The sequence below is a fragment of the Eublepharis macularius genome, chromosome 4 (genome assembly GCF_028583425.1).
Source record: "Eublepharis macularius isolate TG4126 chromosome 4, MPM_Emac_v1.0, whole genome shotgun sequence".
Classification (NCBI taxonomy): Eukaryota; Metazoa; Chordata; class Lepidosauria; order Squamata; family Eublepharidae; genus Eublepharis; species Eublepharis macularius.
This window is the reverse complement of record NC_072793.1, coordinates 159,168,639-159,195,302: the sequence shown is the minus strand read 5'-3', so window position 1 is coordinate 159,195,302 and position 26,664 is coordinate 159,168,639. Positions and strand designations below refer to the sequence as shown.

The following is a 26,664-nucleotide window of genomic DNA, read 5'->3' as shown; positions in this document are numbered from 1 at the left end:
GCATTCCACACCCTGAGAAACTCTTACAGGATGACTCAGCTCAACCCCACCCCTCCTGAGTAGATATAAATGACCTGCCAACATCTTTTCCACACTGTGACACTGTGAGATCTCTGTCTTTTGGTGCTACACCTCTAAAGATGCCAGCCACAGCAGCTGGCGAAACGTCAGGAACTACAATGCCAAGACCACGGCAATACAGCCTGGAAAACCCACAACAACCATCGTTCTCCGGCCGTGAAAGCCTTCGACAATACAATGTACGGGTTGCTGTTGATTTTGCCCATGTGCAGGGTGGCACCTGTAGGAGACCCTGTTCAGATGAGCGAAGTTGCCATGGAGGAACAGAGGGAGAGGGAATGTCACACCAATGCACCTAAGTCACTTCTGATTTAAACAGACAGGACACAGGGGGATGCTTTTGCATTCAGCAAGAAGTTTGGGGCACTGTCCTCAGCTTCCTTTGGATTGGGCTTTGGATCCTGCCTCATGTTATGTCCACATACACACACCCTGCCCCTGAGCTCCTGGAGTAAAACCCGAACTGAAGCTTTTTGCAAGAGACAGAGAGAGAGAGTTCCCCATCGCTCTTCTCCAGCAAAGAATTACATGAAGCAGTTGTTCTTTGTAAGACCGTCTTCGCCTTCTAGAAGGGGAGGTGAAATTGACAGAGCCTTCAAGAGGAAATTAACAAACCCTCTGAGGAGCCATCTTCCCTGGCTCTGTAGAGAGGGGAAATTGACAAAGCCTTCCAATATCTTTTAAAGCTTCCTGGCTAATATTGCGACTCCCTTCATGTGCGCATCCTTGTGTAATTCGTCTCTTGTAGCTTAGCTCTACACTATACAGGGAACCTTGTGGGACCTGTCACATGAAGAACACGTCAGGCATCTCATGTAGTTTGCGTGTGAGTGTGAGAGAGCATTGTTTGCTTCTGTTATGCCATTGCCAGGTCTGACTGGCTGCCTTGGTATGACTGGCTATTCTCTGGCATGACGTTGGTTCTGTTGGGCTTGCATTGATATGGGGTTCTGCCTGAAATCTGTGAGTGACACTGATTCTGTTAAGCTTGTAACAGTGTCCCTTGATTCAGTTTTTCTTCTGAGATTCTTTAGTTTGGCATTGGTTCTGTTAGGATTCCCTGGTTTGGTGTTGATTCTGCTGGGCTTTGTTGTTTCTATTTGCAGTGGGAGGCTTTGGGCCAGTGGTTGCTGTTGTGTGCTTGAATAAGGCTTTCTGTGTTTTGGAGAAAGCGCTGAATTTTTTTCTGCATAGGGAACAATAGAGAGTGGCTAGTGGCACCTTATTCAGGGGCTTCTAGAATTGGATCCTTTGGTCCAATTTGCTTAAAACTTAGGGCGTCTTTAGTGGACAGGCAGGACTATGTTCCCTGGAATTTTGGTGGAGTTTTCTTGACAAATGCCTTTCCATTCTGCCCTTCTCCATTTTATACTCAAAACAAACTTGTCAGGTAGGTGAGTAAGCGATTGTGATTAAGGCCCATTAAAGTCACTGGAAGTTAACTTCTGAGGAAAGATGCATATGGTTAAACTTGCTGAAATTCCCTGACCATAGGCTTTGGGGGTGCCTTTCAGAAGAAATCACTAGCAAACGCAATTTCAATTTTAGAAAAAGAACAACTCCCTGCTCTTACCTGTCAGACAGCACAAAACCAAGGTCAAAAGCAGGGCATCTCTTAAACAGCACTTTGGTCTCTGTCCCTTACTGCACCTCTCCCTTTTGGACCGTGAAGGGGAAAGCCAAAAAGAGAGCAAAGGTTGAAATAGCTGAGAAACTTCTGCTGGCAGAGAGGAACGCCTCTCTGACACTGAAAGGGCCAATTAACTCTAAAAGGCACAGTGCATTAAATTCCTTTGCTTTAAAAGACACCGAAGCAAATGCTTCTCTCCCTATTCCCTCCATTATGCATTAGAGTTTGGAAACCCAAGAGGACCATTAAACAATCAAGGAATAAATGTATTGCTAATGGGGGATAATTCCAGGTGAGTTGTAGAAGCAAAATGAAACAGGAGTCTTTCTTGATGACACATCTGCTTTAGACCCCCTTCAGTCAGGTTTCAGCCTGGACTGTGGGATCTCCATTTGAACGTACACAAGAGTTGGTCTTAATTTTCATTTTTAGATCTACCAGCAGCCTTTGATACAGTGGACCATGTCATCCTGCTGTGCCATCGGGAGGCAGAAGAAGGTATCAAGGAATGAGCTCTGGAGGTATCAAGGGATGTGCTCCTGTCTCCACCTGGTCTTGTTGAGCAGGTGAGAAAGGCTCCCACACTTTATCATTCTGCAGAACCTGTAGAACAGAACTGTTCAGGATGGGCATTTTTATAAGGGAATAGAGATGTGGACAAGAGTTCTGGAGGAAAGGCATCTAATATAATGTCTGTCCATACATCTGTGGCACATATAATGCCTCCAAAATTCAAGTCAGGTTTCTCAAAACTGGCTACCAGCATTAGGATGATCAGGGGAATCACAGTGCCAAACATGAAGGGAATCAAAATACTCTCTAAGGTTGCAAACCTCCAGGTGTTAGCTGGAAATCTCCTGGAATTACAATCAGTCACCAGCCCCACCAGATATCAGTTCAAATGGCTGCTTTGGTGGGTGGACTCTATGGCATTATACCCTGCTGAGCAACCTCCCCACCCTCTCCAGGCTGCCCCCCCAAAATCTCCAGGAATTTCACAGCCTGGAGCTGGCAACCCTACGCTGGGCCCATGTAGTTTCCAGAAACCTTCAAACCCCTCTCCTTTTTCTTGTTTGTCTCTAGCAAGCACAAGTCAACCAAAAATAAAGCTAGGAGCCTCAAAATTGGCCACCACCTTCTGGATGATAGTAGAAAGTGCAGTGCCAAGAATGATGGTGATCCGACCATCCTGGCACAGATAAGCTCCATAACATCCTCCTGCTATTTGCAATGGAGGCAAAGGTTTACTCATGAAAAGCCAAGAAACGGTAGGCAGCACAAGTCAAGAAAATGTAGGCAATTACAAGACAGAGTGGGGGGAGAGTTAACAACTGCCCTAGTAGTTAGAATGTTGCACTAGGATCAAGGAAATTCAGGTTCAAATCCCCACTTGCCAAACCTTGGCCCAGTCACACAGTCTCAGCCAAACTTACTTCACAGAGTTGTGAGGCTAAAATGAAGAATAATGTAAGCTGCTTTGAATCTCTCCCCTAGGGATATTCAGGTCTTTTTTTCTGGGAAAAGAGGTGGTGGAACTCAGTGGGTTGCCCTCAGAGAAAATGGTCACATGGCTGGTGGCCCCGCCCCCTGATCTCCAGACAGAGGGGCGTTTAGATTGCCCTCTGCGCCGCTCAGTGGCGCGGAGGGCAATCTAAACTCCCCTCTGTCTGGAGATCAGGGGGCGGGGCCACCGTTCCCCCACATTCCCACTGAAAAAAAGCCCTGCGGATATTACACACCAGGAGCACAGCAAGCTATGGGGCACAGCCCCTAATTTCCTATAAAGGAAGCTTCTGGTTTGAATTGCCTGTGAAAATGCTAGGTCCTTTTTGTTTCCCCCATCCGTTTTTTCCTGCTGTTTGTCACCATTCTCTAATTTGTGAAGTCTAGTTTATGTATTAGACTGGACTTTATTGAATTGTTTTTATAACTGAATTGTTTTTATAACTTTGGGAAAGGCAGATGATAGATAAATATATTCGAGGATAGTCTTTTACACATTCGTTCGTCCTGGAGGTCCCTTCCAGCTAGGGCTGCCAGGTCCAGGTTGAGAAATTCCTGGAGATTTTCGGGGTGGAGCCTGGAGAGGGCAGGGTTTGGGGAGGGGAGGGACCTCAGAATGGTATAATGCAATAGAGTCCACCCTCCAAAGCAGCCATTTTCTCCAGGGGGAGTGATCTCTGTCACCTGGAGATCAGTTGTAATTCCGGGAGATCTCCAGCCACCACCTAGAAACTGGCAACCCTGCTTCCAGCCCTATGATTCTATGATTCACATAAGAGCTAATCACGTTTGTCTTAGTTAATACTGACCTATTTACAGTGCACTCCTAAACCGAGGAGCATCAGCCTAAGCCAATTGAAATCAATGGGCTTAGAGTGGGGTAACTCTATTTAGGACTGCCCTGTTAATTTTAACATCGATTCCTCTGTGCTTCTGCGCACTTAAGCAATATGGAGAACTCCAAACGGAACCGGTAAGTGAAAGTTGCGCGGGACTCTTCGCTACGGCGCTTCTAGCTTTATCTCTATGGTTGGAGGGGGGGCGTGTGCTCAGTGTGGCGTAGACAGAAGGGACAGGAAAGAAGCTTACAGAGCGGCGTAAGAACCCTCTAGCTTTGCATATTTGTCCTCTCGATGATCACTCTATCCTGCGCTCATTGGCTCTGGAGCGAGAGAAGAAAGACCGTTTAATACCAGGTCGACCAATAAACGATTGACAAAGCAGTAGACCAATGAAAAGAGAGACTTTCTGTAAATGGCAGTGGAGCTGTCCAATGAAAACCACTCCCTTGGGAAAGGCGGAACACTTGGAGAGAGATTTCCAGAGTTTACCTTCTAGGCTGCTGCTGGGTGGGGGGTAGGCGGAGGCGACCTCTCCCCACCCCTCCAGATACGGGGTAAAGCAGAGGGTGCTGTAATGTGTTTTTAGTACGTTTAGGAGAGGAAGAAAGGTGTGTGACGACTTTAAGCATTAAAGGGCTATGCATCTTAAAAAGTTGGTTAGTAAAGAGTCAGGAAGAGGTTTGGGGTCAGACATTACGGGTACCATTGTCCGCATGCCCGTGGCACGTCTCTGGGTCCTGGAGCAATAGAGAGAGAGCAGGTGCAATCAAGATCTGGAAAGGGGGCTTCCTTAGAAACAAAAAGGAGTTTGGGTACCCCCAAACACTGATGTATTCTGGAACAAGCTTTTGTGGAGTCGAGTGTCTTAGGCCACAATGCTAGTTTTCATGCCAACAGCCCTTTCTGTTGTTGCTGCTGCAACACATTAATAGGATTACACCCTTTGGAATGTAAGCTCTGGACCCAAGAACACCTATTTGACCAGATCTTACTCTTTGACTGCAAACCAGCAGGGCTATGCACCTGAAACCGTTTTCTTTTGTTATTGCAGAATGGACCAAACTCAGCTGTTGGACTGGGATACGGAGACCGATCCTGAAGATCCTTCTGATTCTGGGGAGAATCCCACGCCTGTGGGACGCCTGCACCTTCTGAGCAGCAAGTATGGGCCTGAGAAAGGTAAGGTTGCTTCTGTGGCTTATACCAGAAACTCTTGTCTTTTCACCATGTTACAGTAATTAGATTGTTTTTTTGAGGCGGTAGATTTGGGGTTGATTAAAACATAAAATATAGAGAATTCTTAAGCCCTGGGTACTGGCTCCAAAAAGGAGCTTCTGCTGCTCTGGATGTATTCTCAAACTAGCTGCCTTTCTCCAGTATGGAAAGCTTTTCAAAACTGCTGCTCAGTGAGCCATGATGTTTTAGATCGGTTCACAACAGATATCAGGATAATTTGGGGGCCAAGTCACCAGCAAAGGTGAGCAGGGTGCATAGGATTTAACCCTCAGGGCTGTAGTCCTGTTCTTCCAGCTCTCCTTCAGAGATTAAGCAGGTGACAACTGGAAACAGGTTTTTTTTTACCCCTCATGGTGGTACCGTTTCTGGAATGCTCTTATCACAACCAGAAACCTGATTCTTTTTTGCCTGTCAGCAAATCCACTATATGCTGGCATGCGGAGGTAACACCGTGATCTAAAAAATCTGTTTAAAATCTGCTTTCCCCTTCGTTTTTATTTTATAACATCTGGCCTGATGAAGTGTTCTGGGGAATTCGGAAGCTTGCATACTGTTATTTGTTGTTGGGTTGGTCCCTATTAAGATAGTATTTGGATTGTGTTGTTACCTCTAGGAGGGACTAACGTTTTTTTAGAGTGCCAGGTGAAAACTTCTCCCTTCCTGCATTTTAAACTCTGATTTTGTTACTGCTTCCATATTGATTTAACTGATTCTTAATGTTTCTCTGCTGTTCATATTTTACTTAATAATGATAATTGGAAAGAGGGCCTTTGATGCTTCCTTAATTTTATTGTAGTTATGTCGTACTTCATGTTGGACTTTGTTTTCACTCGTAAGTTGCATTCGTGATTTTATATACCAAAGCAGAGAGTAAATACTTAAATAAGCGACGCATGTGGTGTAAACGTTTTTCTTTTCCTTATGGGTGAAGCTGAATAAACTAGTTGCTATGCCTACTTTGGTGAACATTTGATAGAGGGTCTGTACAGAGTTGTCTTGGGAGTTGTATCTGGTTTGCAGATCATGTTTCTGCTATCCTAGATTTATATAATCACTTACCTTGGGTGAAAGATGGTGGAAGTAGGAGTCTCTGGTCTTTCCAGGGTTTGGTGAATCACATTAAGCTTATTTCAATTTCTGGCTTTTCCTTCATTTTGTGAATAACTCAGGTGCAAGTATCCCAGCCTTTGCACAGCTAAACCAGCTTTGGATCCAAGCAGGACTGGGCAGAGATTTGGAATGCAGAGAGTTCTGGGTTCCTTTCACCTAAGCGCTTCTTTCCTTCCAGATTTTTGGATCTACCCAGGGAAGAATGTCATTGGCCGTCTTGAAAACTGTCAGATCTGTTTGCCCGCCTCTTCAGTTTCGAAGGCTCATGCTGTCATTGAGGTCCCCTCTCCTGATGGACCCCACCTGTTGTATGATCAGAAGAGCATGAACGGGACCCGGCGCCAGCGTATGGTGTTGATCCCGCACGTCCGGTACAGCCTTCAGGATGGGGACACCTTGCTCTTTGGAGATGTGGGGTGCCAGTACTTCCTGCTTGTCCCAGAGGGTGCCCCTGAATCCCCTAATGACTCCTGGGAGGTGCCACCCACCCAGACAAGTACGGATGCAAATGCCCTGGTCATTGAGGAGACGCCTGCTCCGGGGAGGAAGATGCGCTTCAGGGGGCTCCTGGTCCAGGATTCTGGCAGGGAGGAGGAAGATGAAGAAGTGGTGAATGGGGTGGGCAAGATCCTGCATCTCCCAAGGGATGATGGTGAGTGGGAGTTGAGAAAGGGGAGGTGATCAGCATTGGGCCTCTTGCAGCTTCATACCCAGCGATGTTGTTGGAGTTCAGTGGTCCTCACTCCGTGACTCATAGAGAAGTCACATTCACAGGAACCGTCAATCAAAAGAGTCACATTTACTTTCATCCTTGGCATAAAGTGTGCACCTGTATGTGGTTTGCAGCTTACCTGTTCCTCATTTGGTGGCTTTCAAAAGGGGAAGCACTTGCCAACCGCAAGCCCCACCAGGCCAAAGGTCTTGCTCACTTTTCCGACACATGGGGCAGGAACCACATTAGGGAACTGTGCTCGGAATTGCTACAGGTGGCATGTCAAAAAGTCACATGTGGCTTCTGAGCCATTGAGTGAATATCATTGTGTATCACTGAATATCATGAGAGCTGGTGTAGTGTGGATAAGGAGATGGGCTGTAATGCAGCCCGTCACTGGATTGAATCTCAGTACTGCCTCTGAGTGGGTAAGCCTCTCAGCCCCAGCTCCCCAGCTGTATTGTGAAGATAGTAACACTGACTTTGTTCACTGCTTTGAGTGAGGACTAATCTGTCCAGAAGAGAAGTATACAAGTGAACTGTTGTTGTTTTGTTGTTGTTATGGCATAGATCCAATTACAGTAGTCAGAGAAGTGCAGAAAGTCACAGAACACGTTCTCCGGTGCAGAATTCAAGTCTCGGCTATTGTTTTAAAAAAACACACCAAGTTTCTAGCCCTTATGAAAGTAGGTGGGCAATGTATGCTGAAATCACAGAATCATTAACAGTGATATTGTCAGTGGCCGAGGGTCAGTGCCCCATCTAACTTCTTGCCCTAGCTAAACCTGAATGCAATATGCGAAACAGTGAAAATGAATACACCAAATAAGAGAAATTATGCAAGTCTTAATATGCATCATTTATGTCAGGTCTGTAGGCATAGAATTTGAATGGCCTGGTTTTAGCACGGAGTCTGTGCAGCTTTGATGACAAACCAAATCGGTGGTTTACAGGCAGGCTCTGAGGATTCTTTGAGGATTAGCCAACATGTGAAGATGCTCCATGCTGAATCAGCCTCTAGATCTGTCTAGGCTCAGCATTGTTTTCTAAAGGGCAGTAGCTTTGGGATCTGAGGCAGAGAAAAGAGCCTGCTACCAAAAGATAAGTTGACAGCGACTCAGTTGGGTGGCCTTTTTCTAAAAAGGAGTAGATGAATTAATGGAGGGTAGGTTGATCATTAAGAGAGCCTCCATATATGAAAGCTGCAAACAGAAAAGAGGAGGGCTGTCACATTTTGGCCTGCTTGTCTGGCTGCTTGTTGTTAGAAAAAGAGTGTATTCTAGGGGAACCTTGGTCTGATCTAGCAATGCTGTTCATATGATCCTGTGTTGGTGCAGGCTGCTAGTGGTAGTGTGGCTAATAGAAAAGTACAATCGGCACTCTGTGCTTAGTCCAGATTCTGCAACAGTAGTGCATATATTTCAGTTGTTTCTTCTTTTGCTTCCCCGAGCCACGAAGAGGGGCAGTGAGCTGTGTTGCCAGAGTTCATGTGAGAATGAGGATGGCAAAGTGGCTAGAGTGTCAGACTAGGATCTGGGAAACCCCAGTTCGAATCCTCATTCTGCCAGGGAAACATGCGGGGTGACCTTGGACCAGTCACTCTTCCTCAGCCTAACCCACCTTTCAGGGTTGTTGCTGTGAAAAGGAAATGGAAGAAGGGGAGAATGATGTAAGTCACTTGGAGTCGTTGGTGGGGGGGGGAGGCAAGATATAAATATTTAAATAAATCAATGTAGAGTCCAAAATGCCATATCTAGAACAATGGGAAGTTCTATTACAACATCCCCCTTCAGTTTCTCCAATTTCACAATGGAAATTGTTTTAAAATTAATCTTCAAAAACATATGTTAAAACTTGCTTTTTAATTTATTTTAGACTAGCAAAGAAGCCCGTTGTAGGAAAAAATACAACAGGCTCTCGAAAGCTGGGGAGGGGTGGCAGGGGGGGCTGGGGAGGGCTGAGAGACGGGAGGGCTGGCAGGTGGGACAAACTGGGGAGGGCTGAGAGGTGGGGGCTGGGGAGGACTGACAGAGGGGGAGCTGCGGATCGCGGCTTTGGAGGTCTGCAGGTGGCTCACTCTTCCCTCACCAGCTCAAACAGGGCTGCTAAGGGTGGCCAGCGGCTCACTCCTCCCGCCCCTTGCCCAGCTCAAGTGGGGCTGAGGAGAGCTGACGGGGAGCTGGCTTTGGAGGTCAGCAGGGGGCTCGCCCTCCCTTCCCCAGCTCAAGCAGGGCTTCGGGGGGCAACAGGTTCCTTGCCCTTCTCGCCCGTCCGCATCTCAAGCGGGGCTGGGGAGGGCAGCAGGTGGCTTGCCCTTTCTGTCCCTTGCCCAGCTCAAGCGGGGCCGAGGAGGGTGGTGGGCAGCTCGCCATTCCCATCCCTTGCCCGGCTCAAGCGGGCAGGGGAGGGCAGCGGATGGTTCGCCCTCCCTGTCCTTTGCCTGGCTCAAGTCGGGCTGGGGAGGGTGGTGGGCGGCTTGCCCTTCCCGTCCCTTGCCCGGCTCAAGCGGACAGGGGAGGGCGGTGGGTGGCTCGCCCTTCCTGTCCCTTGCCCAGCTCAAACGGGGCCAGTGAGGGTGGAGGGCAGCTCGCCCTTTCCGTCCCTTGCCCAGCTCAGGTTGGGCCGGGGACCACGGTGGGCAGCTCGCCCTTCCTGTCCCTTGCCCGGGTCAAGTGGGCAGGGGAGGGTGGCAGGCGGCTCGCCCTTCCTGTCCCTTGCCCAGCTCAAGCAGGGCAGGGAAGGGTGGTGGGTGGCTCGCCCTTCCCTTCCCTTGCCTGGCTCAAACAGGGCCGGGGAAAGCTGCTGGTCCCCAGAGGCGCAGGGCGGAGGGCAGGCAGCAGGCCAGCCATGAGGACTCACTTTTCATCCCGGCTAGGGGCGCACAATTGCACCCGCACTGTGGAATCAAGGTGAGTTGGCAGAAACTCGCTTACAGAATTATATAGTAAGATAAGTGGTGCCAGAAAGTTCTGGGCAACTGAACGAGTCGTTTCACCCACACTCCATAACATGCAAGAGGCAGCTTTTACACTGAAGTCCAGCTAATGGTCCTTTTAGTCCAGTGTTCTGATCCCTGACTTGCAGCAGCTGTGCAGAGCCTTGGGCAGAGTTCTTTGGCAGCCCTGCTTCCAGAGACCTTGTGACCAAAGACTCCCTGCAGTGAGGGGCCGTGGCTCTGTGGCAGAGCATCTGCTTTTCATGCAGAAGGTCCCAGGTTCGATCCCTGGCATCTCTAGCAAAAAGGACCAGTGATGCAAAAGACCCCTGCCTGAGACCCTGGACATCCACTGCCAGTTAAAACAGACAGTACTGAGCTTGATAGACCAAGGGCCTGACTCAGCAGGAGGCAGCTTTGTGCGTTCCTGTGAACCTTGTATGAGGGAGACGTGAAACATGCGCTTTGCCGCAGATCTATTGCTCAAGCTAAAGCCTGATGTTGGTGGGGAGGGGATTAAATCTCCCTGCAGCAGTGTCTCCCTACTTTTATCTGTCTTTCTCACTAGGGTCTGGTTCCTTGATCAAACCCGGTGCCAGAGGACACTGCAGTTTGGCCTCCTCCATGTTCTTTTCACCCTCGGCTACTGTGGTACCGGAAAGGTATGTTTTTGTTCTAACCATTTGCTGGGGTGGGGTGGGGGGTTATGAGTCCGAACTGTAGTCTTTCTTGAAAAAGGTGTGAATTGAGAGAAGGATTGCATTTATCCATGGAGAGCTGGAAACCCATTTGTGGGTTATGGCTGTGATAACTAGGAATGGAACTTGCATGTTGAGGAGCAGGTCACTTTTGATAAGCTTGGGACAGTAAACAAGGGGTTTTTTTAAACTGTGTTTTCTGTAATGTACCGTATTGCGGTGGATGGACTTGCAGAGAATTTGTTATGGCTTGTGTGCTTGCTTCTGCGCTCTCCGTAATGGCTGTTTCACCTGTATGTTTGAACACCTGTATGTTAGCACACTTTAAATCTGCAGTGCTCTGTTTCCCAAAGAGAAGTCCCATCAGCCAGTCTCTGCAGCAGCCTTGAAACTTATCAGTTGTGGAGGTGCCAGAAACTGAATCTGGGCCCTCTACATGCATAGTGTATATACCACCCCGCAAGCTAGATTCTTGCCCTCTAAATGTTTATGATGGTAGAAATGTCATTGTTGGTGGAGCAGAATTTGAACTCGTATCTCTCTTTAGCTCCCCAACAATAAGAATTTTAGCAGTTTCTGTGCATCTGTGCCTTTCTGGAGTCACTGTGAACCCGGAGGAATTGTTGCCTTCCCTCGGTAGCCTGTAATTGTCTCACTGTGTCACTAGAGGGTGCTGGGCTACAAGAATGTAGTGTTTTCCCATATATTCTTTAATTTTTCTGCTTGCTGTTTTCATCCCACAGTGATGATGAAAGTGGGGAGCCCTCAGAAAGTGGCCCACCTTGTCCCTCCCTGCGTCTGCGCCATGACAGCGACGAGGCTGAGCCACGATCTTTAGTGAATGGTGCTGTTACCCCCGTGAACCAGGAAAGACATCTTTTACAGCCAGGAAATGCAGAGGTGAAAACTCTTCCAGACTGTGGAGGACAGCCAGTAGTTAAAGACCAGGATGCTTCTACACATCCAAGCGTCACAGACTTCCACCTGGACAGTGACACAGACATGGAAGATGAAGACGGAGTGGGTACCGCTTCTGAAAGACCCACAGTGAAGGATGACCTTGCCCTAGAACTGGGCAGCGACACGGATGCAGATGAACCCTTGGTGGTGGATCCAGATGTTGGCTCTTCAGACAACCGACAATTAGCAAATGCTGTTGACAGTGATACAGATATAGAGGAGGCAGAGGAGAAACCCGGCATTATGGGCTTAAAAGCCCACCAAGTCACCGAAAGTGGGGATAGTGACACGGATGCAGAGGGGGCAATAGGCAATCCAGGTGCTGCATCTCCTGAAAGCCGGGAGCCCCGTCTCCAACGCAAAGACAGCTGCAAAGGTGAGGAAAAAGCAGATGGCGATGCAGAAGGCCATCGACCTCACGAGGAAGCAGACAGTGACACGGATGTGGAAGCAGTAGAGGATCCAGATGTGGGCTTGAAGATCCAGCCACCTACTGAAAATGAGGATGGTGACACAGATGTGGAAGAGCCGCCTCTTGGGGTAGAGAATCGAGAGGGAACTCTGAAGGGTCATGAGGCTTCTAGGGACTGTGATACAGGTGTGGAGGGGGCTGAATCAGAGGCAGACAAATTAGGTGGGGCTCATCCCCACAGCCCCCTGCCTGTGAGAAATAAAGACTGTGATGCAGACGTGGAGGAGATCAAGGGGATCAGGCTTCAGGGCAACAGTGATATGGCTGAGCGTGCAAAGGAGGTGAAGAATACCAGTGGTGAAGCTGATGGTGAACAGTCCGCAGGCTCGGACAGGATGGAACCCACTGTAAATCCTGAGGCTGCAGAGGAACTGACCTCTGTGCCTGCAAATCAACACCCGCTTACTCTTTCTGTGGAGAGTGATACAGATGCGGAGGAAGCTGCTGAGAATCCCAGGGAGAGCTCAAAGCAAAACCACGAAGCCGCCAGCAACGGTCCCAGTGGAGGAAACGGAGGCAGCCGCTTTGTGAATCAAGGAGTTGGATCTAGGGAAGATGGAGACAGCGATACAGATGTGGAAGCAACTCCTCCATCCCCCAAGACCCATGACAGTGATACGGATGCAGAGGAGGCGACCGCAGCATCACCGGGGAAACCTTTGGAAGAGCAAGCTACTCAGTTAGTCCCTGTGAGACCTACGGTGCATGGGGACGAAACGGCTAGCTCTGGAACAGAACTGAAGCTCTGCCGTGATCCTTCCAAAGAGGATGAAGATACAGATGCTGAAGGAAATGAGTCCCAGCCAGGGGATGAGAGCAACACAGACAATGAAGGTAAATGAGAGGGAGGTGGCTCCTGCCTCTTTACTGGGAGGCCTTCCAAGCCAAGGATCTTAGTTGAGAATTCCAAACCTGTGATCTGGTTAGGCAAGCAAGGTGAGTGTTGCGAGTGTGCAGAAGAGGTTGTACCTAGCTCTAGGAGATGCAGATTCAAATCCATACTCTTGACATACAGCTTGGTGGGTTCCCGTGGGCTGGTCACTTTCTCTCTTTTCACCTTAACCCTCTTTGAGAAGGGGTTGCCAGGATAATACAAGGAAAGGAGAATGATGTGCGTCACTTTTAACTCCTTGAAGAGAAGGGTGGGATAAAAATAGAGAATGTAGAGAAAGAAGTATTTTTCTCTCTTTCTCACAATACAAGAACTCGTGGGCACTCAATGAAATTGCTGAGCAGTCGGGTTAGAACGGATAAAAGGAAGTACTTCTTCACCCAAAGGGTGATTCACACATGGAATTCACTGCCTCAGGAGGTGGTGGCAGTTTCAAGCATAGACAGCTTCAAGAGGGGATTGGATAAACATAAGGAGCAGAGGTCCATCAGTGGCTATTAGCCACAAGGTCTAGATGGGACTCTCTGTCTAGGGCAGTGATGCTCTGTATTCTTGGTGTTTGGGGGGCCAGTCAGTGGGAGGGCTTCTAACGTCCCTTCCCCACTGGCAGACCTCCTGAGGAGACCCGGTTTTTTGGCCACTGTGTGACACAGAGTGTTGGACTGGATGGGCCATTGGCCTGATCCAACATGGCTTCTCTTATGTTCTTATGCTAGACAGCCAGGGTTACCTCAGTGCAGAAATTGTTTGTTTATTTATGTTATAGCGTGCCTTTCTCACTGAGACTCGAGGAAGCTTACTGTGTGAGTTACAACGGTCAATTTCAAGGACGTAAACAATGGGATAGGGTCTATAAATGCAAATTTGCAAAGATTTCAAACCAGCACAAATCCAATACAGAGTAAAAGAAATGCTGTAACAGGATAAGCAGGTCTAAGACTGCTACACTAAACAACATACAGCTACCCGGTAGGATCATACCCAAAGCAGCACACAGTAGCACATGGTAATAAAATCTGTGGTCCCTGTCCGTCTACTGATGCATCCCTCCGAGACCACTTTGTTACTGTTCAGCCCTCCTATCTGAGTGAAAAAAGCCCTCTTGAATAATTCAGTTTTGCATTGTTTGCGGAAAGCCAGGAGAGTGGGAGCTTTCCCGACTGCTTCAGATAGGCCATTCCGTAGGGTGGCCACCTTATGGAATGGCCTACCTAAAGAAGTCTGGAAAGATCCCACAAGGATTTTGCACCAGCCCTGCATCTGTGTCCCTGCACAACTGTCTCTTCTGCGACAGCATTGTGCAGGGGCTTCATGGGGCAGGCGCCTTTTAGAAGTTGGCAGCGGCAGCAGTGTGAAGCAAGGCACCCTGGGATACAAGGGTCATTTGCTTCCTCCATTTCACTCCCATTCCGATCCTGTTCTTCCAGATGATTCTGACCTGGCGATCCAGGCAACACAGTGTTACTTGCCCACCGTGACCTCCTCTCCCAAAGTTGAAAAGGCTAGAGATACTGCAGCAGCAGGTAAGGAACCTTGTGTGTCCCCCAGGTCCCCTGAAAGGATTGAAATCTGGTGGGATGAAGTTGGCTGAAGTTGAGAGCGCAGGATTCTTTGGTACTTTGGAAGAAAAATAGGGATTAAACATGTCAGGCTCGGGGAGCGGGCCTTGGGAGATTATAGTTTTCTTGTGTTGGGGTAACCATCTATGAAGCACTCACCAGTTGTACTGTATCCTGTGTCATGGAACAGGGGTAGAGGTAACATTTCTAAGGAAATATAATACTTTGCTTGGTATATTAGAGGAGAGTCGGGGCATACAACCCTGAAAGAAGAAAGCTAAGCACAAAAAGAAAAGAATTTGGGATGGGGGGAGGGGAAGCACCAAAAACAATAGGACAGTTGAACTTCTCAAAATGAAGCAAGCAGCAGAAGAGAAAAGGATGATAGTTCCTTGGCGTGAGAGAGGGAGGAGGATTGTGGATTACACCTTGTGATTCAATAGGCATTGGGGAGACATGAAATACTCTTCAATCCATTCATTATTTTCTTTCTCCCCTTAATTTTTTCTTCCCAAATTGCTCTCTCCCTTGCAGACTCCAGACGCGCCCTGGAAGAGGAGGCCACTCAGGCATTTGTCTTTCGAGCCCCCTTGGGGTTGGCCAAGTTCCAGCCTGGGAAAAGTGAGTGACTTTGGCTAGTTTGGGGTAGTGGATAAGAGCAGCGGGACTCTCATCTAGAGAACTGGGTTTGATTCCCCACTTCTCCACTTGAAGACAGGGGGGTGACCTTGGGTCAGTCACAGCTCTTCCAGAGTTCTCTCAACCCCACCCGCCTCACAGGGTGATTGTTGTGGGGATAATAATAACATACTTTGTAAACCGCTCTGAGTGGGTGTTAAGTTATCCTGAAGGGCGGTATATAAGTCGGTTGTTGTTTTTGTTGTTGTTGTTGTCGATATGGCTGCTTCCCCCTTGGTTTGACCACTAGAGCTAATTTGTGTATGTGGTTCTGGAAGAAAGAGGTATCAACTGATGTGAGCTTGTCAGGAGAAAGTATGACTAGTATTTTAAACTTTACCACATTTTTGATTCTGCTAGTTCATAGAAGGCCATATTAGGTGCTGGTTGGAATCTAACTGCAAACTCCATGTCTGACTGACCTCTCTACTATTTAGAATATTAGAGAAGGCATATTGAAGATTCCATGAAGTGGGTGTTGGTAATAATTAGACTATCCCTCATCCGAAGTAGGGTGTGATCTATTTGTTTAAACTTCTGTTTCTAGTAAATAAAAAGTCACAAATATTTGAACTGGAATATTTAAGGGAGGGGGGAATCAGACTAAGTGTGGTTTAAATCTTATATTCAAAATGTTGTGTGGAGATTATTTTTATTTGGAGTTATACTTGTACGAGGAAAAACATGGATGTAAGTTAACAAAAATTCAACTGCCCTTTCCCCATAGTACCAGGGTAACCATATCCTTAAAATGGGTGTTAAAAACAAGTCCAGAATTTTTTTAAAAATTCCCTTCTGTATGATGCTGTGTGGTACCATCTGATGGTTTAACCCCAGTGGGAGACGTAGGCCGCATTTATAAAATTGTGCACAGGGTAGAGAGAGTGGATAGAGAGAACTTTTTCTTACTCTCCCAAAATACTAGAAATTGAGGGCATCCGAGGAAGCTAATGGGCTGTAGGAAGTACTTCTTTACGCAACTGGTGATTAAGATGTGGAATTTGCTGTCAGAGGATGTTGTGAGGGCCACATAGACAGCTTTAAAAGGGGATTAGGCAGATTCATGGAGGACACATCCATCAGTGGCTCGTAGCCATGGTGACTAAACGGAATCATGACATTTAGAGGCAGAAAACCTCCAAATCCCAGTGGCAGGAGGCAACATCAGGGAAAGGCCTCGACCTCTCTCCCCTATTGTTGGCCCTCCAGAGTGGTGGGTTGGCCATGTGTGAGACAGGAGGCTGGGCTAGAGGGACTATTGGCCCGATCTAGGAGGGCTCTTCTTATGTTCTTAGGTATTTACTGTTGGCCTGTGGGAATGGTCCATGGCCCAGTGGTAGAGCATCTGCTTTGTATGCAGAAGGTCCCAGGTTCAATCTCCAATTGAAAGGATCAGATAGGAGGTGATGTGAATGCCCTCAGTGTGAGCAACTGCTAGTCTGAGTAGACAGCACTGGCCTGGATCAACCAATGGGCTGCCTCGATGGAAGGCAGCTTCATGCGTTCATGTTCCTTCTCTTCATGTAGCCTGCAGCTCTCCTGTGAAAGATGATGATCCAGATATTTACATGCTGGAAGCTACTCAGCCGTTCTGCAAGGGGCCTGCAACCCTGGCGGAAGAGCCTACGCAGGCCTTCATCACTGAACAGGAGGAAGATACAGAACTGTTTGTCCAATGCCCCCTTGAAGGGGAGGACTTCTCTAAACAGGCTACGCAGCCTTTTGTTCCAATCTCATCCAGTAGCGGTCAGCAGGACTCCAGTGTCCCCAGAGACACGACCCAACCCCACTCCATAGAAGTGTCCTGTCCTGAGCCCAGCTCACAGCCAGCAGGGGGCACTGCAGCAGAGGAACTCCACAAGGAAGATGAAATTCAAACGGTTCGCTCAGTTCAAGTTTCCCCTTCTGTCAGTGGTCAGCCCTTGGCACCACCAGAGGTGGAGAAGGCTTCGAGGAGCAAGGAGCAGGCGTGTGCTGCATTTCCTGAAGCTGAAGTCGCTGCAGAACTGTCACAGCCTCAGGGAGGGGCAGGTGAGCAATAGGGATGCATTTGGGGTGTGTGTTGTTATCCTTAATGGGAGCACATGCGTCAGTGGACATGCTGTTTGGCCTTGATAAGTGGCAGGGCTTTTTTTCAGGGGGAACGTGGGGGAATGGAGTTCCGGAACCTCTTGGAAATGGTCACATGGCTGGTGGCCCCACCCCCTGATCTCCAGACAGAGGGGAGTTGAGATTGCCCTCCGCGCCGCTCAGCGGTGCGGAGGGCAATCTCAACTCCCCTCTGTCTGGAGATCAGGGGGCGGGGCCACCAGCCATGTGACCATTTTCTCTGAGGGCAATCCACTGAGTTCCCCCACCTCTTTTCCCAGAAAAAAGCCCTGATAAGTAGAGACGTGCTTCTTTCTGCAGTCATCAAACACTTGCCTGTTTAGGGGAACTCATCCACCCTGCTTGATTTACCTCAGATTGCATCAGGTTGCTATCCTAAGAGCTAGTGTGGTAGAATTGTTATTGCTGTCCACTCCTCAGACGAAAGACAGTTTTTAAAAAATACTGACATAAATTTCAGATGGAGCATTTCTCAGTATTAGATGTCCTCTATACCCACCAGTCACACAGAAGATGTTCTAATTCCCAAGGTGACCTGCACCATTCATATAAATAGCAGGCCTAGGTGATTAGAGGAGCTGGTGGGAGAGCCCAAACGACAGACTTTAGAAGGATATGTTGTAAAAATCTTATCCAACCCACACTTCTTTTGTTTTCTTAGCGGATGTGAATTTTCATTCTGGTCTCTATATCCTAGCTACGCAAGAATCTGCCAACTGACTCCGTCTTGAAGGTGCCACATTTGAAGTGTGCCGTTGCTGGCATCCCATTGCAGTTCCCCCAAATTCTAGTATGACGACGTCTCAGAATCCCAGTAGGGGGCTGTGCTGATAGGTCCATGCTCGAGCTGAGTTGTGTCTGTGTGTGGGGAGGGAATCATTGGGACATAACTGGCCACTCACTCCACGCTGTCCTTGAGTATTCCTCTTTCCCCCATAAAACAATCTTTGGTGTCCACCAATGGGCAGAGCATCCTTACTGGGATTCCTGCAGAGTGATTTGCCCCCCCCCCGCACACACCCACCATGGTCCTTTTGGGGAGGGAGGTTTTGCTAGTCTATATGCATTAAGAGCCAGTTCCTGAGGCCCTGTGACACTCCCTTGTTTCATCTAGTAGGGGAGCCCAAGGAGAGGGGGAGGGTCTTTATTTTTTATTTATTTTAATATATTTTTGTCCTGCCCTTCCCCCAAGGGGCTCAGGGTAGCATCCCTTGGCCTCCCCTTCCCCTTTTTATCCTCGTAACAAAGGTCAGCCCATGAACTTTGCAGCCGAGTGGGGATTTGAACCTGCCTCTCCGAGGCCTAGTCCAGCACTCTAACCGCTGCCTCACGCTGGTGGTCCCATATGCAGACAGATGCGGCCTTGTTTTCTCAAGAGCTCTATTTAAGTTTTGCGGACCAGGCTGCAACTTGAAGTTTGGTTGAAGATGGGCTCGGTTTGCCATCATTTGAGACACTGGGGACCCGCGAGGCCCAGAGCGCTGTTCTCCCTCTTCCCCTGTATAGTCGTTTCCTTTCGTCTGTGTAAATGAATATCAGCTACTCATATCTGTGAATAAAACGAAACCATTTTGCTTGATGAGACGTTCTCTATGGAAAAAAGCCACCGAAGCTGAAAGGGCAGGGCCAAATTGAGGCACAAATATAAGGTAAAGGCCTGCAGGTGCAAAAAAACCAAAGAAAGGTATAGCAGAAGGCCAAAATTCAGCTTACTGCAAAAAGCTTTCCAAGCAGGCTCCTGTCGAGGCTAGGCATTTGTAGGCCTTGCTTCTCCTTGATGAACTTTCTCCATCTCTCTCGATGCCTTGGTTTGCTCTCAGCGTTAAGGATGAACAGATTAAGCTGCTTCATGTCGAGTGAGACCATCGGTCCTTCTCGATTTGCAAGTAAGCTTTGCTGGCTCTGGCTCTGAAACAGAAAATGGTCTTTCTTAACATCTCCTCCTTCTGATCCTTTTAGCTGGAGGTGCCCGGGATTGAAACTGGGACCTTCTGCAGGCTGATGCTCTACCGCTGAGCCACAGCCCCTCCCAAATCCCACAGAGAGACGTGAAGTGTGTCTGTGCACAGACATGCCTGGTTCTCCTTTGGGGAGGGGCTGTGGGTCACGGTTAGAGCATCAGCCTGCAGAAAGTCTCAGTTTCAATCATTGGGTTCTCCAGTTAAAAATGGCAGGTAGTAGGTGATGTGAAAGACGTCAGCCCCCTAGAGGGCCCCTGCCAGAGTACACAATGCTGACCTTGATAAACGGAGGCAGCTCTATGCATTGGCAACCTAGGAATCCATACAGTTCCTACCTGTTGTAATGCTGGGCATTTGTTGAGAACTTGCAAGCCTGCGAGGCCCAACTCCATGGTTTTTTGTTAAGAGTTCAATTTAGAGGTTGGGGGCGGGGTTGAATAGAGGCCTGTTTCTTGAGCCAGTTTGGGGGAGTGGTTAAGAGCAGCAGGACTCTAATCTGGAGAGCCGGGTCTGATTCCCTACTCCTCCACTTGAAGCCAGCTGGGTGACCTTGGGCTAGTCACAGTTCTCTGGAGCTCTCTCAGCCCCACCCACCTCATAGGGTGATTATTGTTGTGGGGATAATAATAACATACTTTGTAAACCACTCTGAGTCAGTATTAAGTTGTCCTGAAGGGTGTTATATAAATCAAATGTTATTATGTTATTATTGACTCGCCATGGAGCAGGTGTGAGTAGGTGGATGTTCATCGTTCAGCATGGGCTCCTGTTGGCCGATCCACAAGTTGCATCACGCGTCTTACTCTGCTTGCTTCTTTTAGGCCGCATTGAAGGTGGGCCAGAACGAAGGCACTCAGAACTGGCAGCAGGAGCAAGGGATGCTGAGCAGGTGAGCGTGGAGGGGTGACGGCCTCTTACCATGCGCAAATAGATGCTGCTGTTTTGTGTCTTTTCGAGACCTGGGTCTCCTGCCTCCCAGCTCAGCCCGATAGGCCTTGTCCCTCTTGTGTTGCAGTTGCCAGAGCATGCCACGGAGCAGCCTTCCAAACCAGTAGCTTTTGTCTCTGAGCGGCGGCGCAGCCTGCGGTCGTCCGCTGTCCCCTCCCCGTCTCCCCTCCCTGAAAGACGCAGCAGCCGCCTCCGTGGCCAGGTGGGATCTGCAGACACAAATAGCTCCAGTGAGCCAGTTGCTCCCTTGGCTAGATTCAGGGGGCGGCAGCAACTCAGAGGTCCCACGCAGGATATGAAAAAGGAGGAAGAGCCCAGGGCAGAGGAAGCAAGCCTCAGGAAGACACCCAGCAAGGGGGAATCAGCAGTTACTGCGTGGCAAGGCAGACTCAGGCGCACACAACAGGGATCCCAATCTGCCACTAAGCCCGAGAAAGAACTGGCAGCAGCTGCCAGCAGCCCTGCGACCAAGGAGCCAGTGAGGGCCAGGAAACGGAGAGCGCCAACAGCCGAGCCTGTGGAAGATGATCAGCAGCCGGAACGCCGTCAGACCCGGTCCAGCAGGCAGTCGGGGGGCACTTCAGTGATGACACCAAGCCCAAAGGATTCTGGGAAACGCACTAAAGTTGGCCAGGTGTGTAACCCATTGTGGAAGTCGAGGTGGAATCCGTAAGGTGGTGCAGAGGATAAACATTTCTTGATCCACCACCTCATTTCTGGTCTGTTGTGTTTGCACACTCTGTTCTTCACCAGCATTTTGCTAAGCCTTTTGGTTCTTGTGTTGTACTTGTGCTTCAGTGATTTATGGTTCTGTCCTGCCTTTCTTCATGGGACCGAAGGTGGCACACATACATAGGATTCCCAAGTCTTCCATCTAGGCCCTTCATTAAAGCTGGTGTGTCATGTGCCTTCCAATCACCTCTCTGCTATTTCTTTTGTTGCCCCCTTTCCCCAGGAGCCAGCACAGTCCACTCCATCTTCAGGGAAGAGGTCACAGCATCCGAGCACGGAAAGGAAGCCAGTTGCAACAACCCGGAACCGATCCCACAGTTCAGCAGCTTCTGCAATTCCTGCACCAAAGGTACTGTACTGCACATGTGGTGGTAGAGGCTGGAATCTGGGGGCGCTTGGGCAGCATTGGCTGGGAAGTTTGGGGAAGGGGCCCTAGGGTGAGGAACCCATAGTTAGCCCCCTTGACTTAGAATGGGGAGAATGGGCAAACCGAGACTTTTCTTTTGCCGCCTTGGGTCCTCCATGCACAGTGAGAGGGGCAGTGAGCCCTTGGCTGGTTTGGGGCCGTGGTAGTTGCCTAACTTGCAGTGCCTGGAGCTGGTCCTGAACTTGAAGCTGTCTCAGTGGGATTGGCCATGCCAGCAGTGGGTCAGAAAGGGGTGGAGGGGGTGGAGCATGACGTTCCAGGGAAGAACATGGATCCTGAGATGGATAAAGTTGCCGTCTGCTCTCCAGCTAGTACCTCGATGGTTGAATTCCCTTTTGTGGAGAGAGGAAAAGGTGTTGCTTTGCCTAATGCTTAGTTAGTGTGTGGAGCTCATCGCCACAAGATGTGGCCATCACCTCTGACTTACATGGCTTTCGAAAAGGAATGGGGTACATTTGTGAAGGTTAAAACCTGCCAGCAACTATTGGCCCTGTAAGCATAACTGAGCCGCATCTGTTCAGAGGCTGTTTGCCACTGGATGCCGTTGGGGAGTTCCCCTTCCCTGCCAGTGGCCTTCCTGGAAGGATCTGGTTGGCCGCAGTGGGAAAATGTGATGCTGGCCTAGCTGGGCCTTCTGGTCTGATCCAGCAAGGCTGTGTCTTCGGTCCTCATCCAAATGTTGTGGAGTGTGTTTGTGTGGCTGCGTTTTTGCCCCTCCCATCGTTCCAGCCTGATTTGAAGAGGAAGAACTGCCGCTTTGTTTTATTGGTAGTTCCCTGTGTGTGGTTTTAAGAACAGCTTTGGAAATTTACTCTCCTGTTTCTTTTCAATTGCCTGGGGTTGGATACGTATCCCGGTTCCTAAATCTTTGCTTGCAACGACATTGCGATTCACATAACCTAAACTCTGATTTGTTGGGAGGCTGTGAGGAGGGAGCCATAAATAAAAGGAGAACAAGCTCTAAACAATATGAGAAACACTTGACCGAACTGTTAGCCAGGTGGCTGTGCGGGGAGGCACAAAACATTTCTTAACTGGCTTTTCTTCCTGCTCCTTGCAGGTGCTGTTCACAGGGGTGATTGACGAGGAGGGGGAGCATGTGGTCACAGAGCTGGGGGGCTCTTTAGCAGGGTCTGTCTTCGACTGCACCCACCTTGTGACGGATCGCGTGCGCCGCACAGTCAAGTTCCTGTGTGCCCTGGCTCGAGGCGTTCCCATCGTTACCCTTGACTGGCTGGAGAAGGTGAGCCCCTTCCCCTGCACCCTCTCATGGTCCACTGGAGTGGGGGAGGACCTGCTCCTGCTTTCTTGGGGCGTGTTCCAATCCGCCAGATGGTGATCCTGGAGCTGGAAGTGTTTGTTGCCAACCGACCCATCCCTTTCACATTTGCTCAGGTTCTACAGCAGTATTCCCGGACTCTATGCTGGATGGTGCTAATAAGCTATAAGACATTTTATTTTTTTTGGCTAATCATATTATCTTTGCTGCTCATGATTTGTTGCTTTTAATAAATTGATAACCAAAACAAAATCGTGATGACCTAACTAACAAGTCCAATAATAAGTACTCCCACAACCAATTACTACAATATTTCAGCATGCATTTTATAAATAGTATTCAAGATAACCAATTAAACGTGCACACACACAGAAACCTTGCCACGACAGCTGCAAAGTGCAGTACAATAAATTGAATTCATACAGGATTTTTTTACATAAAGTGCATAGTGCCAATTCCAATATTTATACAACACTCATTGCATAATTAAAGTGCAAATGCTACAATGATTATAATTCATAAAGCACAATGTGCAACCCCACAGTCATAAAATTGCATAGAAAAACTGCCAGCAGACAGCTTGTGGATGTTGGTGAAGGGGGGAAAAGTCCAGTCAGTGACGTGCCATCTGACAGTTGGACCGGTTCCTGGGTATAGGACCATTTCGGATCTTTTTCAAAGACAGCAGGATGTCAAACAAAAGCTGACGCAATCTTTACTCCGCTTATAATAGGATGACAATTTACCATTCACGTCAGCCGATCACCCTCACAAGGAATTCATAATAAAGTGTGTGCCACATAATAAAGATTGTGTCAGCTTTTGTTTGACATCCTGCCGTCTTTGAAAAAGATCCGAAACGGTCCTATACCCAGGAACCAGTCCAACCGTCAGATGGCACGTCCTTGACTGGACTTTTTTTCCCTTTACCGATATCCATGAGTTGTCTGCTGGCAGTTTTTCTATGCAATGTTATGACTGTGGGGTTGCATGTTGTGCTTTATGAATTATAATCATGATAGCATTTGCAGTTTAATTATGCAATGAGTGTTGTATAAATATTGGAATTGGCACTATGCACTTTATGTAAAAAAAAAACCCTGTATGAATTTAATTTATTGTACTGCACTTTGCAGCTGTCGTGGCAAGATTTCTGTGTGTGTGCGTTTAATTGGTTATCTTGAATACTATTTATAAAATGCATGCTGAAATATTGTAGTAATTGGTTGTGGGAGTACTTATTATTGGACTTGTTAGTTAAGTCGTCACGATTTTGTTTTGGTTATTGTCTCTCTCGTGACTCTCTCCTTTGCTGGATTTAATAAATTGATGGCGGGGATGTGTGTTGCCCTGGGCATATCTGGAAAAGTGGGACCTGATTTTTTTAATAAGCTGCCAGCATATTGTATGAAATGATTATTTAAAAGGTGTCAGCAGCCTAAAGCACCCATCAACAGAAGAGGTTTTCATGATGTACTGCTCCAGCCTTGGATCTTTCCATTCATCCTCCGTTGGGTTTTGAGCAGGGAGAGGTAATTTCATCTCACCTCTCCTCAGACACAATTGGATAATTTAGTTGCACCCATTGCAGAATGACCTGCCCACTGCCTCTCTGGAAGAGTTACTGCTGCAATCTTCCCTCTTTCTAAGTAGCAGTCACACTTCTAATTGTGAGTGCTGCAGAGACTGCAACGGGGGCACTAATCTGAAGCAGAGCAGTTTTAACCTTTGAGGTATGAGCAAAGAGTGCCTCCATCTTGAATTCAGGAAAAAAGATGCCTCTGCTACTAGAAGCTTGGGAAAGTGTGCTCTACGCAGGTGTTGTTGTGAAGATCAAATGGGGGAGAAGGGCAGAAGCATGTACACTGCCTTGAGATCCTTGGAGGTGGGCAGGATAAAAATGTATAGATGGGCAAGGTTAATGGGAGCACAGAAGGAAGGGTGGCGTTTCTGTGGAACACGAGGGTGGCACAGTTGCATTGATATGGAAGGCTGACAGTTCTGCTGAAGAGTCCAGGATTCGAATGTAGCAGTTCTGGGCTCCAGTTTCTAGTGGCTGTAGTTATCTCTGATAGCAAGAGTAGGAAAGACCTTTTCCTGGATTTTTTGTAAAATTTAATGTATACCTCTTTTCTTCCCTATGAGGAGTCAAAGCAGCTTACAACATTCTTCTCCCCTCCTTTATCTTCATAACCACCACCCTGTGAGGTAGGTTAGTCTGAGAGAGAATGACTATCCCAAGGCCGCCCAGCCAGCTTCAGGGGCAGAGTAAGGATCTGAGCCCAGGTCTCTGTAGCATAGTGATTAAGTGGTTGGGCTGTGAATCAGCACTCTGCTGATTTGAATCCCACTACTGCCCCGAGTTCTGTGGGTGGCCTTGGGTAAGTCACTCCTCTCAGCCCCAGCTCCCCAGCTGTATTGTGGGGATAATATTCTGAGGGGAAATAACAACACTTTGTTCACCGTTCTGAGTGGTATATAAGGAAAGTTATTATTATCCTAGTCTGACTAGTAGAGCGTTAGACACAATGGTGCCTCTCCAGAGTAGACAGCCCTGGTTTCATTAGGCCAGTCATGACTGGGTATGAAGTAATTGCATATAGCTGTAGTTTCTTAATAGTCCAGGGCCAAATGGTGTATGGACCTTTATTAAGGGGAGGGGAGGGGTGATTTTCCTAACATCCTACCCCCTGCTTGCTTATCAGCTCATTTTTATTTTCTCCCCCCTCACAGAGCAGGCGAAACTCCTTTTTCCTGGCTCCCAGCAGCTTCCTCGTTCGTGACCCTGAGCAGGAGAAGACCTTCCAGTTCAGCCTCGCAGCGTCCCTGCAGAAAGCCCGGCAAAAGGGAGGCCTGCTTCAGGTGAGACCGTAACAATCAAGCCCCCACCCAGAATCACTCGTGTAGATCTGCCAAGTCCAGTTTACGTAACAGGAAAAGTAACCCCTGCCTGCATCTTTTCCTGTTGCAGCAGTGAGACTCTGCCCTTGTGGGGTGCCCCCCCCCCCCGCCACGTGGCTAATCAAGGTGCAGGAACTCAACAGGAAGGGAATGCTTAGAACTGTATGGCTCCTGAATGTGTGACTTCCCCCGTTCTGAAACTATACATTTCGTATTCATGGAGGGAGGGGGAGAATGTGCCTTCTCAGGTGAGTATCGGATTCGAATTAGTCAGACACACCCACACCCCTTTCCTCTTTGCCTTTCAGGGTTATGAACTCCACGTCACTCCTAGCGTCAAGCCGGAACCCGAGCACATGAGAGACATTATTAAATGCAGCGGGGGGACCTTCTTACCCAGAATGCCTCGAGCCTACAAGGTGCGTGGAGGTGGTATATATTACAGACGCTCCACGAATGTTACATTGGTAGAAATGATCAAGAGGGGCCAGGCGCAGGGGTGAGGTTATGTGTGGTCTGACTATATTTTAACCCTTTAAAAGGACAAACGTGTTGTCATCTCCTGTACTGAGGACCTGCCGCGCTGCAAACCAGCACAGGATGCCGGAGTTCCCATCGCCAACTCAGAGTTCATCCTGACAGGCATACTGCAGCAGAAGGCTGACTTAGATGCCCATCGCCTGGATGGAGTGGGTGCCTCTTCCCTCGATAGTCCCACTGCTTCCATAACTAGAGCCAGCAAGAGGAGAGCTGTGGCGCCCACTGCCCCAGCCCCACCCAACACAGCAAAAAGACGGCGCTGATGCTGCTACGTGGTTCATAATCTGGAGTCACTGCCTTAAATTTGTAAATAGCATTTTTTTTACCGTTAATAAAAGCTGGGTATAAAAAAAGCTGGGTTTTTTTGTAAGCAGGGTTTTGGGGGAAGAAGGAATTGTGTTGTGTGTAAAAAGAGGGTTTTTAAAAAAATGTTACAATCTGAACAAGTCTTTTCCAGCC

General features: G+C 48.4%; 1 protein-coding gene across 4 annotated transcripts; it reads left to right on the top strand.

The window, feature by feature from the left end:
• The first annotated feature begins 4,102 nt into the window (after positions 1 to 4,102).
• Positions 4,103 to 26,619, top strand: MDC1 (mediator of DNA damage checkpoint 1). Of its 4 annotated transcripts, none has more exons than XM_054977211.1 (15): positions 4,103 to 4,187; positions 5,108 to 5,235; positions 6,581 to 7,054; positions 10,618 to 10,711; positions 11,491 to 13,013; positions 14,499 to 14,594; positions 15,165 to 15,251; positions 16,836 to 17,339; positions 20,200 to 20,267; positions 20,394 to 20,960; positions 21,282 to 21,407; positions 22,546 to 22,728; positions 25,498 to 25,626; positions 25,974 to 26,084; positions 26,208 to 26,617. In XM_054977211.1, the coding sequence occupies exons 1-15, from the start codon at positions 4,165 to 4,167 to the stop codon at positions 26,466 to 26,468; spliced, it is 4,374 nt and encodes a 1,457-aa protein (XP_054833186.1). In that variant the 5' UTR covers positions 4,103 to 4,164; the 3' UTR covers positions 26,469 to 26,617. The 4 variants fall into 4 exon arrangements, with proteins under 4 accessions (XP_054833186.1, XP_054833190.1, XP_054833187.1 ...); XM_054977212.1 differs by lacking the exon at positions 4,103 to 4,187 and adding an exon at positions 4,526 to 4,610 and having other exon boundaries at positions 26,208 to 26,615; XM_054977213.1 differs by lacking the exon at positions 4,103 to 4,187 and adding an exon at positions 4,575 to 4,664 and having other exon boundaries at positions 26,208 to 26,616.
• The last annotated feature ends 45 nt before the right edge of the window (positions 26,620 to 26,664 follow it).